The sequence below is a fragment of the Bidens hawaiensis genome, unplaced genomic scaffold (assembly GCF_021521415.1).
Source record: "Bidens hawaiensis isolate Kalapana, Puna unplaced genomic scaffold, B.hawaiensis_p1.1 tig00037007_1, whole genome shotgun sequence".
In the NCBI taxonomy this organism is placed as follows: Eukaryota; Viridiplantae; Streptophyta; class Magnoliopsida; order Asterales; family Asteraceae; genus Bidens; species Bidens hawaiensis.
This window is the reverse complement of record NW_027496458.1, coordinates 161,835-178,247: the sequence shown is the minus strand read 5'-3', so window position 1 is coordinate 178,247 and position 16,413 is coordinate 161,835. Positions and strand designations below refer to the sequence as shown.

General features: G+C 33.2%; 1 protein-coding gene across 1 annotated transcript; it reads left to right on the top strand.

Annotated features, from left to right (window-relative positions):
- The first annotated feature begins 14,466 nt into the window (after positions 1-14,466).
- On the top strand, positions 14,467-16,085 carry LOC143588956 (3-ketoacyl-CoA synthase 19-like). The gene is made up of 2 exons (XM_077069838.1): positions 14,467-15,212; positions 15,448-16,085. The coding sequence occupies exons 1-2, from the start codon at positions 14,487-14,489 to the stop codon at positions 16,081-16,083; spliced, it is 1,362 nt and encodes a 453-aa protein (XP_076925953.1). The 5' UTR covers positions 14,467-14,486; the 3' UTR covers positions 16,084-16,085.
- Positions 16,086-16,413: the final 328 nt, after the last annotated feature.

Genomic DNA, 16,413 nt, shown 5'->3' with positions numbered 1-16,413 from the left:
GAAGGATTGCCCCAAGCTGAAACATAATGACAACAATGGGGGCAATGGAAGTGGCAGTAATGGTGGAGGAAATGGCAAAGAAAGAGCGTTTGTGATTGGATCGGGTCAAGCCCGCAATGATCCGCATGTGGTGTCTGGTAAGTTCCCTGTAAACGATTGTTTTGCTTCTGTTTTGTTTGACACTGGAGCTGATAGGAGTTTTGTGTCAAAGGCCTTTAGCCAACTTTTAAACCTTACTCCAACCCCGTTAGACGCTAAGTTTCCTGTTGAATTAGCTAACGGTAAAACTGTAATAACAACTCATATACTTGCGGGATGTAAGTTGAAACTGTCAGGTCATGTCTTTGACATCGACCTTATTCCTTTTACGCTTAGTAGTTTCGATGTCGTTGTCGGCATGGACTGGTTATCCGAGAACCGAGCGGAGATTATATGCCATGATAAGATAGTCCATATTACCACCCCTTCTGGCGAGATCATTTCGGTCCGAGGCGAGAGAAGCGGCATGACCACCAGCGTCATTACCCTTATGAAGGCACAGAAGTATTTACGAGAGGGTCATCCGGCAATTTTGGCGCAGATTGTTGAGAAACCCGCGGAGGAGAAACGAATTGAAGACATACCGGTTGTGCGAGACTTCCCGGAAGTTTTCCCGGAGGATTTACCTGGACTCCCTCCTATTCGTCAAGTCGAATTTCAGATCGAGTTGACACCCGGTGCAGCACCCATAGCACGAGCCCCGTATCGGCTCGCACCGGCGGAACTTCAGGAGTTGTCCACCCAGTTGCAAGATTTGTTGGATAAAGGTTTTATCCAACCTAGCTCATCGCCATGGGGAGCCCCTGTCTTGTTTGTCCGAAAGAAAGACGGGACTTTCCGAATGTGCATCGACTACCGGGAGTTGAACAAGATGACGGTCAAGAACCGTTATCCTTTACCCTGAATTGATGATTTGTTTGACCAGCTTCAGGGATCGAGTTACTACTCGAAGATCGATCTACGATCCGGTTATCACCAGCTGAGAGTGCGCGAAGAAGATATTTCAAAAACGGCTTTCAGAACACGGTATGGTCACTACGAGTTTTCGGTTATGCCTTTTGGCCTAACCAACGCACCAGCCGTATTTATGGATCTCATGAATCGAGTATGCAAGGCGTACCTCGACAAGTTCGTGATTGTTTTCATTGATGATATTCTCGTCTACTCCAAGAACGAGACTGACCACGAAGAGCACTTAAGGATAATTCTGGAACTACTGAAGGAGGAACAACTGTATGCTAAGCTCTCGAAATGTGAATTTTGGCTTCGCGAGGTTCACTTTTTAGGACATGTGATCAACGAGAATGGTATCCATGTCGATCCCGGTAAGGTAGAGGCCATCAAAAACTGGGAAGCACCTAAGACTCCGACTGAGGTGCGACAATTCCTAGGACTGGCCGGCTACTACCGGCATTTCATCGAGGGATTTTCAAAGATTGCTCAACCCCTCACCGCTTTGACTCACAAGGGCACTAAGTACAATTGGGGTGACGCGCAAGAATCCGCTTTTCAACTGTTGAAAACCAAACTTTGTAGCGCCCCTATTTTAGCTCTCCCCGAGGGAACGGAAAATTTTGAGGTACACTGTGACGCATCTATACAAGGTCTCGGTTGTGTGCTGATGCAACTCGAGAAGGTTATAGCCTACGCCTCTAGACAACTACGGGTTCACGAGAAGAACTACACGACCCATGATTTGGAACTCGGAGCTGTAGTGTTTGCTCTTAAGATATGGAGGCATTACTTGTACGGTACCAAGTTTACCATTTACACCGACCACAAGAGTCTCCAACATATCTACGATCAGAAGGAGCTGAACATGCGACAGCGTCGTTGGGTCGAGCTGCTTAAAGATTATGATTGGGCCATCAAGTACCACCCTGGCAAGGCCAATGTGGTGGCCGACGCCCTCAGCAGAAAAGAAACAGATAAACCCAGACGGGTGAGAGCATTGCAACTCACGATTCATGCCAGCTTACCCGATCAGATTCGCGATGCGCAACTGGAAGCTTTGAAAGGTGATAATTTTCCATCGGAACTCATGCGGGGCATGAGCAAGCAACTTGAAACCAGATCGGACGGGGTCCGATATTTTGAGAACCGGATTTGGGTTCCACGATACGGAGAATTGAGAACTCTAGTGATGGACGAAGCTCACAAGTCCCGATATTCTATCCACCCTGGCTCAGATAAAATGTATCATGATTTAAAGGAACTTTACTGGTGGCCGAACATGAAAGCCGACATTGCCACCTACGTGAGCAAATGTCTGACTTGTGCCAGAGTCAAGATAGAATACCAGAAACCATCTGGTCTACTGCAACAACCGGAACTCCCAATGTGGAAATGGGAACACATCTCAATGGACTTTATTACGGGTTTGCCTAAAACACCGACGGGATGCGATACCATCTGGGTGATCGTTGACCGGTTGATTAAATCGGCGCACTTCCTAGCGATTAAGGAAACAGACAAAATGGAAAGACTGACTCGTGTCTACATGAAGGAAGTAGTGTCGAGACACGGAGTGCCTGTCTCGATCATTTCCGATCGAGATTCTCGTTTTACCTCACACTTTTGGAAGTCGCTGCAAAGCGCACTGAGCACACGTCTCGATATGAGTACCGCATACCATCCTCAGACGGATGGGCAAAGTGAACGGACTATTCAGACCCTGGAGGATATGTTGCGTGCATGCGTCTTAGATTTCGGAAAAAGTTGGGAACCCCACTTACCCTTGGTAGAGTTTCCGTATAATAACAGCTACCACGCAAGTATTAAGGTAGCGCCGTTTGAAGCGCTGTACGGACGGAAGTGTCGATCACCACTCTGCTGGGCAGAGGTGGGTGATAGCCAAATCACTGGTCCGGAACTGGTACTCGAAACCTCGGAAAAGATTGTTCAAATCCGAAATCGCATGGCAGCAGCACGAGATCGCCAAAAGAGTTACGCCGACAAGCGCCGAAAACCTCTCGAATTTCAAGTAAACGATCGAGTGTTACTCAAAGTCTCACCCTGGAAAGGTGTGGTTCGCTTTGGTAAGCGAAACAAACTCAACCCACGATATGTTGGTCCGTACCGGATAACTGAGCGCATTGGTCCGGTGGCGTACCGACTGGACCTACCAACAGAACTCAGTGGCGTACACGATGTATTCCACGTATCAAATTTGAAGAAATGCCTATCTGATGAAACCCAAGTAGTCCCTTTGGAGGAACTACAAGTTGATGAACAGTTACGGTTCATTGAGGAACCAGTCGAGGTTTTGGATTGGGAAACCAAAACGCTCAAACACAGCAAAATTCCAATTGTTAAGGTTCGTTGGAACTCGAGACGTGGACCGGAGTTCACAGGGGAACGCGAGGATCACATGATGAAAAAGTATCCTCACCTTTTTGAAGGGCTAACCAAATACCGAAAACCGCGAAACCCGGCAAACCGTCAAACATCACCGGAGGTATGAACTAAATTTCGGGACGAAATTTCTTTCTACTAGGGGATGATATGACAAACTGAAAATCTTTCTTACTTTTTCAGGCTCTCATCACGACTTGACTCAAATTTTCGGGACGAAAATTCTTTAACATGGGAATGATGTGACAATCGTCAATTTCAGGTTAACCCCGTTAACTCAACTCCGTCAATTCAAACTTTAAGATCGTTGAATCTATAACGCACACTTCATTACATTTAAACTAGGGTTTAAATGACGCTTAAACACTTACTACATGTGTAGTCTTTCGGGATTTGCACCGAAACGCAAACGAGTTGACGCAAACGATTGATAAACAAACGACAAACGTCAAAACAATAATTATGTGTTAATTATGTGTTAGATATATGTGTGTTACTTGATTGTTATGTGGAATGTTAAACAAGAAACAGGAACCAACTATTTAGGCTAGAGATGTAACATTTGGAAGATTAGGGACTAGAGTGTAACTTGTATTATTATAAATATAACCTTAACACTAAAACCCTAACCTATTCCTTTTCCCCCACACCACAACCCGATCGGCCTCTCTCCCTCCATCTCCCTCACGGCTGCCGTCCACAAGAACACACATACACACATCAAATCAAGGGATTAATCCAAGAACTAGGTGCTAGGAAGGTATACTTGATCACCTCTTACCTCTTTGTTGTTTAATTTTGATGTTTAATGGGTTGTGTGTAAACCCTAATCGGCCGATCATGTGTATGTATGTGATTAATATGATTGTTGTTAGTTGGATAATGGATTGATAACTAGATTGATGTTGTTGCTTGATTGATTGTTGTCTTTGATTTGAGTTAAAACACAAACCCTAATCTTGTATGTATGGTGTAATTGATATGCATGGATAGTAGTTATAGTGTCTAGAGGGTTATATGGATGCATGATAGTTCATAGATTGTTATTATGATGAGTTTTGATGTGAACAGATTCTGGACAGAACGTATATACGATGTTTAACTGACTGTAACGAAGTGTAAACGTGAAAATTGATTGAGATTGTGGGTACTGCAGTAAACTAGGTTGAGTCTAGTTTCTATAAAGTATAAATTCGTAATTTTTGGATAAGTGGAAGTATACTTTTATGATTTTACAAAAACGTGATGCAAAGCTGAGCTGTTAGACCTGCTGTTAGGTTATGTTGTAAATGTTATATCTCATGAACTACGAGACCAATTGGGTTGGTTCCACTTCTGGAGGTTGACTCACTGAGTTAGGAACCAAACCCAAGTGGTCTTGCATTTATTGGATTTTTCGTTTAACGGGAATTGCAAATAACATTCTGATGTGCATGAATCTGACTGATATAAGTTAGCTGTAATGTTTTGATCATTATGAACAATCTATATGGAATAAAAATAAGATAAAAGATGTTCTGGAAACCTAAGATATGTATGCTCCTGTGGTAATTTTTGGTAAATTAATTGAGACGTTATAATCGGTAAACTAGTGCAATCTTTCAAGTAGAAATTCTGTCATAACGAAACTAGCTGCTGAGTTGTATAGGAATGCATGAAATATGATAGTTTTTATATAATTGTTGTATTTTGACCAAAATACCCTTGCGGGGAATAGTTGCTAGTTGATTGCCATGAATTGACCAAATTGCCCTTATGGGGAATAATGGTTAGTTAGTCTTTGTTTGTTGACCAAAATGCCCCTACGGGAATAATTGCTAATAAGTATGTTATTAATACGTGACACGAAAGTAATTGCTCACTCATGTATCGTATCACAATTTTACTTGTTTAAGTCACACACGATTCACAAACGAAACACGAAACATGTTACGTGCATAGGTATTATGTGCCGAGTCTAGAGACTCGATAAACATTCCGATACTTAGAAAATCTCTTTGTTATTTTAGAACGCTAGAGAGTTTTCTACGACGCGCATCACTCGGTGATCTAGATCGGATATTCTTCGCAAACAGTGAGTTCACTTACCCCACTCTTAAACTGTTTTCAAACGTTTTTCACTTGGGGGAGATAACATACTCCGATAAACATATTTTCTGAGATAAACGCATATGAAAGATTTTGTTATAAATTATATATCACTTGTAAAGGCTAAGCGGCATACGTAACATTTGAAGTCCCACACATCGGACCGGTTAATATTTGGAATAGCGAGTCACTTTTGGGTAGTACTACTGGGTTTGACAAACCCCACCCGACGCTAAGCTCAACTGGAGGTTGAGTGGGTGTAAATTTTGGCTAACACTTACCATGGTCTGGAGGACCTGGTGACGGGCACTTGATAAACAGTCAGCTTCGGTCGCGAACCACTTAGCGATACTTGTTGTATAGATTAGCTACCTATCGATATATAATTTGACATAACACTATCTGGTAATGCAAAACACTTAAACGCTGTAACGTGGTTACACACTTAAACGCTGTAACGTGGTTACACACTTAAACGCTGTAACGTGGTTACACACTCAAACGCTGTAACGTGGTAACACACTCAAACGTCGTAACGGGGTTACGCAACATTTAAACGTCGTAACGAGGTTACGCAAAACGCTAAACGATTTATCTTATTTTACTTGTGAACTCACCAACCTTGTGTTGACACTTTTAGTATGTTATTCTCAGGTAGCCGAGGCGGGCGCGCGGTTTAGGAGCATGCATTAATGAAAACACTTTTATTCTGCAAACTTAATTTTAACAGTTACATTTGGTTTTAAGTCGTCCTGCGTGACGCAACTTTTGAATTAAGGTTTTACGCTTCCGCACTTACTTTCATTTAAACGTTTTTCTTTGGTTTGGTTATAACTAATGATTCCGATCCTGCCAGTTCACACCCTCTGACGGTAAAACTCCGTTAGTGGATTTTGAGGGTGTGACAAATATGATATAATAAAAATTAATATCTTATTTATTTTAAAAAAGATATATTATTTAAATTAAAAAACCAATTTGATAGTAAAAAAATAAACGGGTCTTGGGCCTTATCAAATCATAAGTATATTATTAACTTTCATAAATATTATTTATAATTAAAAAACCAATTTTATAGTAAAAAAAATAAACGAGTCTTGGGTCTCATCAAAACCATATAGCTTTTAAACCGGGTTATAACATCTCATTTATTTGTGAAACAATTTATCATCAAACCATAGGTATATTATTAACTTTCATACAATAAAAGAAATATAAATTCAAAAAATAAATAAATATTAGAACAAACAATATAAAACAACCCCCGTAATACGAGGGATAAAAACTAGTTTCATATAAATTACAATAATCTATGAGGTAATAATGAAGAAATTTATTTTACTAATACCCGGTGTTAATTTTAAATCAAACTAAAAAAATCACTAAATAATAATTAGTATTCATATATGTTTCATAAGTTCACAATACTAAATAGAGTTAACTATATGGTTGGTTCAAATGGTTTACAGTTCTTGCACGATTGGTATTCATGGTTACTAATTATAGACTTAGTCATGATGGTTGGAAAAATGTTCATAAATTAGCCTGATAGTTACGTTTTTATAACATTGATGGTGCTTGGTAGCCAACGTTGTTAAATTTTCAGTAAAGTCCAAGCAAAATTTCCAAACTATCCTTTCTATTAAAAAAATTCAATAAACTAAATTAACCATGTTAGCTGCTATGAATCATTGATATTAAAAAAAATGTTTAGATGAATTTAATAGAAAACTAGTTTGAGGCCCGTGTGTTACACGGGTAATTGATAAAAAATTATTTTATACTTTAACCATTAAGTGAGATAAAGTTAACAAAATGATCATATATTTTAAACAATTACAATTTACATTAAAATTATAGAAATTACATAACTAAGATTACACAAATATATTACAAATAAGTAAAACCTCCCTTGTACACTGCATTTGTGATTGTATTGGTTGGTATACATTGTTTATCACAAATCAAAATCTTTAGCTCATGCCTATTTGTAACCCTTGATAAGGTAACATATATGTACGCTTATAACTCTTGATATAGCCACGTATAATTGTGAGTGTGACAAATAAGATTCTTCAAGTATATACCAACCCTAGATAAATGATAATATATCCATTAAACTACCAACAAAAATATTCATACACATAAAATATCATACATTTTAATCAATTAATATAATGTCATTTGAGATCATATGCTCATATTTATCTCAAAAACATGATTATCCAAATAACCTGAACTTTGATGATATAGTCATCCTTACAATCTTTATAATTTGAAACTAATTGATCATGATAAATTTGGTGTCATTAATATTTTGTGTATGACAAATTTTAACTTGATTTATATTTTACAATTAACAATTGTATGATCAAGCAACATATAAAACCGAAAAATTAAATATAACAAAATGAATTTTTTTCATTTCATATTAATGGAAAATGACAAAGACATACTAACCTTAAAACCATGTTCAAATAAAAGTGATTATTTTGAGTTAGCAGAATATTAAAAGATTTAAAGTTGCATAAAATGAATGTATTAATTCTTATTTATAATAGTTGAAAGTATTGGATAAGGAATACTTAAATTTTGAATAATATTCCGGTGTTATTAGTTAACATTATGAGAGTTGTTGGAATATTTAATTAATTGATATATATATATATATATATATATATATATTAACAACTCACAGAAAAAAAAACAAAGATTTCGGATTTGTTGGAAGCATGGTAAATGACTTTTAACCGGATTAACTATTTTTTTATATTAATGTGAAAATATATGTTTATTAAGCATTTTGGTCTGAGTTATAAAAGAAAATATTAAAAACTAAATATTGATTTTCTTATTGTTAAACCCTTTATACCAAGCAAAAAAATCATATAAATAAATGACATATACTTCATGTAGCAAATCAGTATACATATAGATTATAATTATAATATTTAATTTCAATAATTTAATATCAAACACCAAGATATATATGATAGGTATTCTTCATGTTTGCAATATTTATACAAAACGTTTGAAAAAAATTAAGAAAATACACATTTTTCTGAGTTCAAATTATGCATTGTTGCTCAAATCTTGGGTTAAAAAACAATTTATAGTTTACCATACAAATCTAAATTCTTCGATAATGATGCACCTTTTATTTGATTTAATTTTCAATTACTTGTGACTTTATTCTAATAAACCTGCAAGGTCAATTTTAATATTTTCTTATTTTCTTATTTCACCATTAATGTTAATGAATGAATCGATTAGGATTTACATATAATAAAAAAATAACTTGAATTCATATATTGAAATGACTTAAAAGATAAGAGTTATATATTAAAATAAATGAAAAAAAGACGAGAAGGGCTATGCGATTGACAAGTGGCAAAAATAGGTAGTCTTTTATTAGAATAGATAGATTTGGAAAACTTAGTTACTATTTATAAACTTTTCCCTTTTTTATTATATATAAAATCAAATACCTACTCTCTCACAATTCTACTATTCATGAATTATGCAAACTTTGACGCTTAACTTACAACTCTTTTATGCACATACGTGTAAGGATCTTGATGTTTAATCTTTTCAATACAGGTCATATCAAAGATTTGAGTTTTGTTCCCATAGTTGTTAGTATTTCATGCAATTCCATACACTGGGATTGCTTTTATTTGTTACTTCCTAATGTCAATCAGGGACTGAAATTGTGATAACGTTTGAACGTTGTTAATTTCTTCGGTTCATGTTTCACACCCGTCGTAACACGGCGGTCAAATACTAGTTCTTTTGAAAAGCAAGTTTGTTTAACGTCAAACAATTTTCTTTTTGATTTTGAATGCCATAAAACAATTCTTAACTAGGTATGTTGAAAGAGCTGCATGTGTTATAATACACTATAAGTATGTTGAATGAGTTTGTAGTGGAGCGGTAAGAGAGAGACTTGGTGTACGTTTTATGTGATTTAGGCTTGATTCCTAACCCAATCATTTTGTTTTAGCGGCACTAGGTGATGATGAAAGACTAGGCAAGTAGGTGACATTCATTAGCTGGATCCTTGAAATGAATAGTTTTTAACTTACCGTATTGTCATGCCTTCGGACGAGTGTTGGCCTTAATTAGGTGAGCAAAATTTTCCCCTGATCGAAAGACGAATGTATCCCAATGTAATGAGCTTAATTAGTAACCTATTTGAAAGATTCTTTGGCCGCACAGTAAAGAAAAAAAAGACTATTAGTTACTTTTACTTTATAATATTCATGAAAGTAGTATGTGAGTTTGAGAATGAAACTACTTAAAAACAATAAATTTGTTTTCTTTAGGTCCTTTAGTATAGCTGGCAACAAAATTTCTTTTAATAAAAATTAATTAATGTCAGAAAAAAAAGTTAAAAAAAACTATTTTTTCTATCTATTTTATCCGCATGTCTAAAGTGAAATTAAAACTAACAACCACTTGGTTGTAGGTCGTACGTATTTATCACTAAACTAATTAGCTAAAACTAATTGAACGACTAGATAAAAAATGTAACAATCTTAATAAAATAAATTATAATTTGATTACTATTAATTATAATTTTCTAGCCGTGGAAAACCTTTAGAGGTTTTGTGGTTTATATTTTCAGAAATAATCTTTAACTTATATCTTTATTATATGGCTTTCCAGTTTCCAATAAAAGCATTCACATCCTATTTCATATATTTTCACTATAATTTAGCTAAAAAATACCGTTCCATGAATTTTTGTATCATTTTTCAAAATTTTTCCACATTTTATTCCATATTCATATCCATAAATTAATTCTTTATTATTTTTTTCTCTTTTGTCTTATTATATAGTAAGATTGGAAGATATATGATATATTAGAGCATTCTCAGCCCATTCCCTATATTTGTGTGAGAATGTTTTGTAAATTATATGGTATGGTTATGAGTGGTTGTGAGTAGAGGAGAGAGAAAATATTATATGAGAAAGTTAAATTTGGGGTTTCACTGTTCATACCGTATAATATTTTAATATTTTTTAAAAGTGGTTGTGAGTGAAAGAGAGAGAAAAGATAATGATAAAGGTATAAAATTATTATTTAATTAAACATGAGAGATAAAATACATAGATTTTTAGTGTAATATTATGATATATATGGATATATGGTAGAGAATGGGCTGTGAATGCTCTTATATGGTATGGATTAAAAATAAGTCCCTATATTTAGAGATTTACTTTAGTTGTCATATAACTCATTCATATAATAGGGAATGGATTGAAGATGTGATTTTGATGGGTTTTCTTAAAATTTATCCTAAATTATATGAGTTTGACAACTTTAAAGAATGAGTTGAGAATGCTCTAATAATACTCTTCATGTAACTTAATTCACAAAAATGGTGTAGAAAGTTGTGCAAAAGCGAGTAAATTATTTCCAATTAATTAAGCAACTTCACACTATACAAAATTACGAGTATACATCTTCATTAAATATAAATATTAATAAATTGTTTTGTAACAGTACTCTTCAACTTATTCTTTCAATCTCTAGCTTTAAAGAAAAAAAATTAGAGAACTAACAAAAACCTCACAAAAATTTAACTTAAAAAATTACATTTAGTTTATTTTTCTTTCATCATTTTTATATGTTGTTAGCATTTACCAAAATTTAGAAGAAGAAAAAATGTTGATCGTTATATTGTTATATTATTACATATTTATGTAATATTGTTGTATTAATTACATAATATAATATTGTTTTATTATATGGGCATGTTCAAGAAATAACTTAAAAAAGTGGAGAACTGAGAAACTCTTCATTTTGTATGTAAAAAAATAATACAAAGCTCGATTTCACATGTAAAAATTGATTTTAGCATAAACTTTTTTACTTATAAATACATGTATAAGACATTCTAATAAAAAAATGAATTTGTAAAAAATTTTTTACATTTTTTTAACTAAAAATATTTAAAAAGTTTGAAAACGGCTTTTACATGTATTTATATGTAAAAAGTTCTAAAAAGATTATGTAAAAATGTATTTTTTACATGAAAAATGATTTTTTTTAGTATTGTTTTATGTAAAATGAAAAGTTCCTCAGTTTTCTCACTTTTTTTGAGTTATCTCTTAAACCTATCCTCTCTCTCTATACACACACACACACACACACACACATATATATATATATATAGGTTTAAGTTCAAGAAAGAAATCAAATTATTGCAATAAATGAGATAAATGAATACGAACCACTAGTTTTATTTTAGGTTTTAAATATTTAAAAATAAATAAAAAAAGATGTAAATGCAACAATAAATGCACTCTATCTCTCCAATTAATACAACTAATATAACCATAACAAATATTTCTAATTAATATATCTAACTAATTTAACTATAATATTTAAAAAGATAAAAGCACTACTTTAGTTTTATTTTTTATTTACACATTCTTCATTTTATTCAACATAAATACAATTTATTCATATAATACTATTTCTTTTTATTAAAAAAATAATTTTCACTCAATATATTAGCATATATCAACGTATTTAAGTTCAATAAATATACAACCTACACAAAGTTATATAACCTACACTTGTTTTGAGTAATAAAAACGTACAACATACAAAAAGCATATAACTTACATATGTAATTCGAAATAACAATTATATAAACTACACAAAGATACACATACCCTATACATGTGTAGGTCATATGTTTTTCGTATGTAAGCTATATGTTTTCTTATTCTTAGAACAAGTGTAGGTTATATGTTTTTGTTTAGATTGTATATTTTTTATTGACATTTAATGCAACCATGTGTAAGATAGTTTTTTGTATTATTCATCACAATGTAACTACGTGTTGATGGATATTGATATGTTGAGTTTGAAGAAATTGGTTTTGAAAAGAAATTAATGTATGAATAAATTGTATTTGTGTAAGATAAAATTTTCGTGTGTAGGTTATATGTTTTTTGTGCGTAGATTATATGTTTTCGTGTGCGTGTGTATTTTATTGATGATGAATTTTGTGTGTAGGTTAAATGTTTTTCGTGTGTAGGATATATGATGTCTTATTCTTAAAACAAGTGTAGATTATACGTTTTTGTGTAGGTTGTATGTTTTTTGTTGATATCTAATGCAAACACATGTAAAATTGTTTTTTAGTATTATTTATCATAATGTAAGTATGTGTTGATGGATATTAATATATTGAGTTGGAAGAAATTAGTTTCGGATAGAAAGAAATTTTAATTTATGAATAAATTATACTTGTGTAGGATAAAAATTCAAGAAACAAAAAGTAAGTTATAAAATAAATGAGTTTTTAATATTTTTTAATTATAATAATTTAATTAGTTATATTAATTAAATAAATAAGTATTATGGTTTATTAGTTATATTCATTGAAGAAAGATAATAATTAATAGTTTCTTTATTTAGCTTTAAACATTTAAAACTTAAAACGAAACTAGTGGTTCATATTCATTTCTTACATTTCTTGCAATAATATCATTTCTCTCTTGAATCATCCCCTATATATATATATATATATGTTTTAGGGTGAGGTTATTATAAAAGTTAAGAGTGTCTAAAAAGTGTAGGAAGAAATTTGAAGCATTGAATCTTAGCACTCAATAGTTATGATAATTTGGAGTGTGTTTTATTTTAAAGGCCAAGAAAGATGTGTTAAAGTTCATAATCGTCTCATGTCTTATACTATATAAGAAAATATTTATTAAAGCTTTAATTATCATATTTTCATCCAAATTTTAAACCCAATACCAAAAACATCCATGAACTACATTATAAATACCAATAATTAACACAATAACATGAATACACAATATGAAAAAACTAGGGAATCAACACAATATATATATATATATATATATATATATATATATATATATATATATATATTCTGTAACACTCTTCAACATATTATCTTCCCATTTCAAGCTTTAAAAAAAACTAGGGAACTAACAAAAAAACCTCACAAAAACCTAACTCAAGAAAAATATAGATATATTTTTTCCTTTTATCCTTTCTATATGTTGTTAGTTTTTATCAAAATTTTAAAAAGAAAAATATAAAAAAAATTGTTAATCGTTTTATTACATATATATAATATTGTTGTATTAATTACATAATGTACTATCGTAATATTATATATATGTAATATGACATTGTTGTATTACATGTATAAAATACATCATATATTGTGATTGACTTTTTTTTATTAAGAAATATAATCTTATAATAAAAGAAATGAGATGTGGTGTCCATGTGGCTAAGGTCCGATTCTTACCTTCATCATTTATTCGTTTTAGCGGTACCAAGTAATGATGGGAGACTAAGGGAGTATGTGGCGTTCACTACTTGGATCATTGAACTGCATAAGTTTTATCTCACGACATTGTCGTGCATTCGAGCGAGTGTTCATGAACGTTGACCTTAGGTGAGAGATTTCCCTAGATTGAAAGGGAAGTGTATCTCAATGTGATGAAATAATCAGCAACCTATTAAAGGATTCGTTGGCCGTTCAAAAAATATATTATGTACTTAAAAAATAACTTCTTAAGTTTATACCTATTTCTAAATCAAATCAATAATGAAATGGCCATTATACAATAATTTCACGTAAAGGGTCTTAAAACTAGAGAACCAAAATATAAATAACAAGATGTTAAGAAATAGTTTGTAGCTTTATCAATTTATGGTACATACATATAATCCAAAAGTAGATTTAGCATCTGGTGTATTATGCTAGACTACTACTATTGGTTGGACATGTCTGAAGACACCCTATAATAAGTCTCAAACGTTGAAGATAATAAATAAATAACATGGTCAAATCCGAATTTTGTAATTATTATTATTATTATTAATATTTAGAATCCCGCTTGATATTTAATGTTATATAAAGTACCCTAGGAAAGCAAGAGTTACAAGAAAAACAATACTAGTTCAAATAAACCTCACTCTATAGTTCCATTTACCAACTACAATGGAGTTCTTGATAGCATTTATGCTTTTGTTTACAATCGTTGTTAGTTTTGCCTTTGCAAAACTAATATTCCATCGAGGCGAAACGTGCTACATGATCGACTACGAATGCTACAAAGGTAACAAGGAGATGAAGCTAAACACGGAAGAGTGTGCGAAAATTGTTTCGCGCAACAAGAATCTTCGTATCGAAGATTACAGGTTCTTGTTACAAACCATTGTTAATTCGGGCCTCGGTGAAGAAACATTTGGCCCAAAAAACATCATTTTGGGCGAAGAAGAACACCCAAAACACGTCGATTGTTTATCAGAACTAGAATCAGTATTTTATGATACTCTTGATAATATTTTTGCTAGGTCGAATATATCACCATCTGAAGTTGATATTCTTGTGGTGAATGTGTCTTTACTGTCAGCAGTCCCATCTTTAACATCTAGAATCATAAATCATTACAATATGCGGGAGGATGTTAAGGCGTTTAATCTTTCGGGAATGGGGTGTAGTGCGAGTTTAATAGCTATTGATCTTGTTCAACACTTGTTCAAGACACATAAGAAGAGTTTAGCCATTGTTGTGAGTACCGAATCGATGGCGGGTCAGTGGTATTGTGGGAGAGAAAGGTCTATGATGCTTTCTAATTGTATTTTTCGCGTAGGAGGTTGTTCGATGCTTTTAACGAACGATAGAGCTCGAAAGAATCAAGCAATTTTGAAGCTGAATTGTTTGGTAACGTTAAACTCTTAAGTGTGTGTAATAAAAGCGTAATTGTGTAAATTATATTGATAACTGTAATTAGGGTTATATATACTTAACTCGTATTTCCATCATCATCATCATCATTGTACTAACTATATCCCACCAATAACAAAGCTATGGTAGGGTCCGAGAAGGGTAAAATGTAGACAACCTTAACTCGTATTTACATAATACTATATTTGTCTAATTACATTGCGTCTAACAGGTGAGAACACATTTTGGTTCCAACGATGAGGCGTACAGTTGTTGTATGCAAGTAGAAGATGATCAAGGATATGGAGGCTTTCGATTAACGAAACTGCTCACGAAAGCTGCGGCTCGATCTTTATCAAGGAACTTTCGAGTGCTTTTACCAAAAGTGCTTCCAATTTGGGAGATAATTCTTTACACAACAAGAAAAGCCGGTTCAAAGATTAACCTCAAATCCGGGATAGAACACTTTTGCATACACCCCGGTGGAAGAGCTGTGATTGATGAAGTGGGGTCGAGTCTCGGGCTAGATGAATACGATCTAGAACCCGCTAGAATGACATTGCATCGTTTTGGCAACACTTCGGCGGGTGGGTTGTGGTATGTTTTAGGGTACATGGAGGCAAAGAAAAGACTTAAAAAAGGTGATAGAATTTTAATGATCAGTTTGGGTGCGGGTTTCAAATGTAACAACTGTGTTTGGGAGGTCACCCGAGACATGGATCGACCAAATGTATGGAAAGATAGTATCGAAAACTATCCACCGAAGAAGATGTCGAACCCGTTTCTGGAGAAGTATGGATGGATCAATGATGAAGCTGTGGGATTTATCAAACCTGAGGATATAGCCAAGATGCTTGGTTTTGTCTAGACCATATTTTCATGTGCCTTTCATATATCAATCACATTATTGAGTTTGAAGTATCATGTCAGGTAACTGTTCAGAAGACAGGAGTTTGTCAAATTAATGGCAAATATATATTTTACATTTTCCAGTTGGTTTCTTGAGTTATATATCCATATACGGAGTATGATATATGTAGTCTTTTAGACTTGTTATTTTCAAGATTAATGTTTCACATTATAATAAATTTAAGTACTTTATGATCACTTAATTAAGTTGGTGACCAACTGGTCTTATTAGCTGTTGACCTGTTGCACTATAAGTTTTAATAAAACGTGTCTATTTATGTGTACGAAT